This window comes from Gavialis gangeticus, unplaced genomic scaffold (genome assembly GCF_001723915.1).
Source record: "Gavialis gangeticus isolate Ggan-Ray unplaced genomic scaffold, GavGan_comp1, whole genome shotgun sequence".
In the NCBI taxonomy this organism is placed as follows: Eukaryota; Metazoa; Chordata; order Crocodylia; family Gavialidae; genus Gavialis; species Gavialis gangeticus.
Genome location: NW_017729004.1, coordinates 1,250,715 through 1,252,939, shown reverse-complemented (window position 1 = coordinate 1,252,939; position 2,225 = coordinate 1,250,715). Strand labels below are relative to the sequence as shown.

The window sequence follows — 2,225 nt, the reverse complement described above, 5'->3', positions numbered from 1 at the left end:
CTTGCTTTTCCTCCAGCTCCCCACATATCTGAAAAAGGACTTTTTATTGTCCTTGATGCTCAAAGCTAGTTGGAGTTCAGTTGCAGCCTTCGCTTTCCTGGTTTGCTCCCTGCAGGACTGGACCAGTGCAGAATATTCCTCCTTGAAGACACGTTCCCCATGTGCCACTTGAATCTTCTTCCCTTGCTCAATTTGCTGCTCCATTTTCTGCTCCCTGCTCTGGTGCCAGGCACCACACACAGGCTGTCCACACCACTTGTGCACACATGCTGCCAGATGGCCACCCTTTGTCTATGCCAACACACCTGCCACATGCAATAAAGGCAAATACTGAAAGGTAAATGTAGTTCTTGATCTAAACTGCTAACAACAACCTGCTCATCTTTAGAACAACATTTATTTTGAGTCTCCATTGTATGTTCAAGGTAAGGTAGTTCTCTGTGTGACTAGTTGATAGCTCATATGATCAAAATAATTCATTTTACTCTTAACAGGAATATTCTCTTAAACAGATGGCAAGGAAAGAGGTTACTCCCTGCTAAAGGATATTCTAGGACTTGATCAGCAGATTCTTGAAAGACTAATGATCTTCTATCATAAGATGTCTTGTTATATCTTGAACTGAGTATAAAAGTTAAGCTGATGTACACAGCAGCTTGATACATTTCAAGAGGGTATTATAGCAAAAAGTGTTGGCCAGTCTTTCTGACACCTCATTTATTTCTGGCTTTAGCATACGCTGAACATGACTATAAGAGGTCTTAATCTTTTCCTCCCCCTGCTCCTCCCTTCTACCTCGTTCCTCAAGGACCATAGTTACCATTGTCAAGACCTTCCTTCTGTTCTGTTTGTACATCTATTAAAATGAGATTTGGATCCAGCACTTGTACAAACCTTACTGTAAAAACAACACAGTTAGATCTGAGTCCTTATTATGTTTAAACCAAAGTGGTGAATACCTGTAAGCAAAGACCTATTAGCTAGTCATGCTTGTGTGTCACAAGGCATGTTTTAACTCAAGAAAACACTTTTAGAAACCCTTATACTTTGTATAAAATGTATACTGAACCAGATCTGCAATAAAATCAGATGCATTTTTCCTGGACACCAACTGCTTCCTATTGCTTGATAAGTACAGCTTTTCCAGCACCTATAATATCATCAAGGTACTTATACAAACAGACATGCTTCATGTAGAACCTGGACAATAGTCAGGACAGGAATACCTCTTAACACCCTAATGGGCGTTGAGCAAAATGGCGGATCCTGCTGGTAGTCGGACTCCATTTCCCAGCAGCTCCTGCCTGTGTGGCTGGGGCCAGCTTCCATGGAGACCCTGGCAGCAGCTGCACTGTGATAGTGCAGGGGCGGGGTTTCTGTGGAGACCAGCCCCAGCAGTGCTGGCAGGGTGGGGAGCTGCTCTGGGGCCGGGCTGGGATCTTGCAGCAGCATCAGCATGGTCCAGAGCTGGGGCCGAGCTACAACCTGCTGCCTGCACACCCCTGCCCAGAGCATGCAGGCTGCACATCACGGTTCTGCCCCAGCTCTGTCACCACTGCAAGATCCTAACCTGGCCCTGGAGCAGCTCCCTGCCCTGCCAGAGCTGCTGAGGCCAGTCTCCACAGAAACACTGGCCCCACCTATCACAGCGCAGCTGCTGCTGGGGTCTCCATGGAAAGTGGCTCTAGCCACATGGGCAGAGGCTGCTGGGAAATGGAGTCCACTGCCAGCCAGATCTGGTCCATGGGCCAGACTGTGCCTGCCTCTGCCCTAATGTATCAGCAAACAGTATCTCTTTCAACCCTGCAATTGTGTCAAGACAAACAGACAATGGCGCTTCTGGAATTAAAGGTTTTAGCTTTCCTAGGAAGCAGGTGCACACCTCAACATACATATTATACTTACATTTCTGGAGTCTTGGATTTGTTTTTCCCATTGAAGAACTCTGGAAGAGCACGGCGCTCAATTACATGAATGCTGGAAGAAACGTGAAAAGGAACAAAGTTATCAATGAGCACATACAAAATTCAACTGTGCAACACCTGAATTAACCTTCCCCTGCCCACAAAATGTGCACATGCAGTGCTACCACTTAAGTTAGTGTAGCTGTTTAAACCCATAACCAGGGTAGTCTGGAGGTGCTACGAAGATTTGGTCACTTGACATGAGCAAGAACATACCTGCTGAATGCTCCTTTAACTGGATTTTCAGCAAATGAGGAAAGA

General features: G+C 45.8%; 1 protein-coding gene across 1 annotated transcript in view; it reads right to left on the bottom strand.

Moving 5' to 3' along the window:
- Positions 1-2,225, bottom strand: part of SMARCC1 (SWI/SNF related, matrix associated, actin dependent regulator of chromatin subfamily c member 1) — a 200,010-nt gene that overhangs the window by 103,888 nt on the left and 93,897 nt on the right. The window contains exon 16 of the mRNA XM_019507918.1: positions 1,906-1,977. Within this exon, the coding sequence (XP_019363463.1) occupies positions 1,906-1,977 (72 nt within the window). The remainder of the gene's footprint in view (positions 1-1,905; positions 1,978-2,225) is intronic.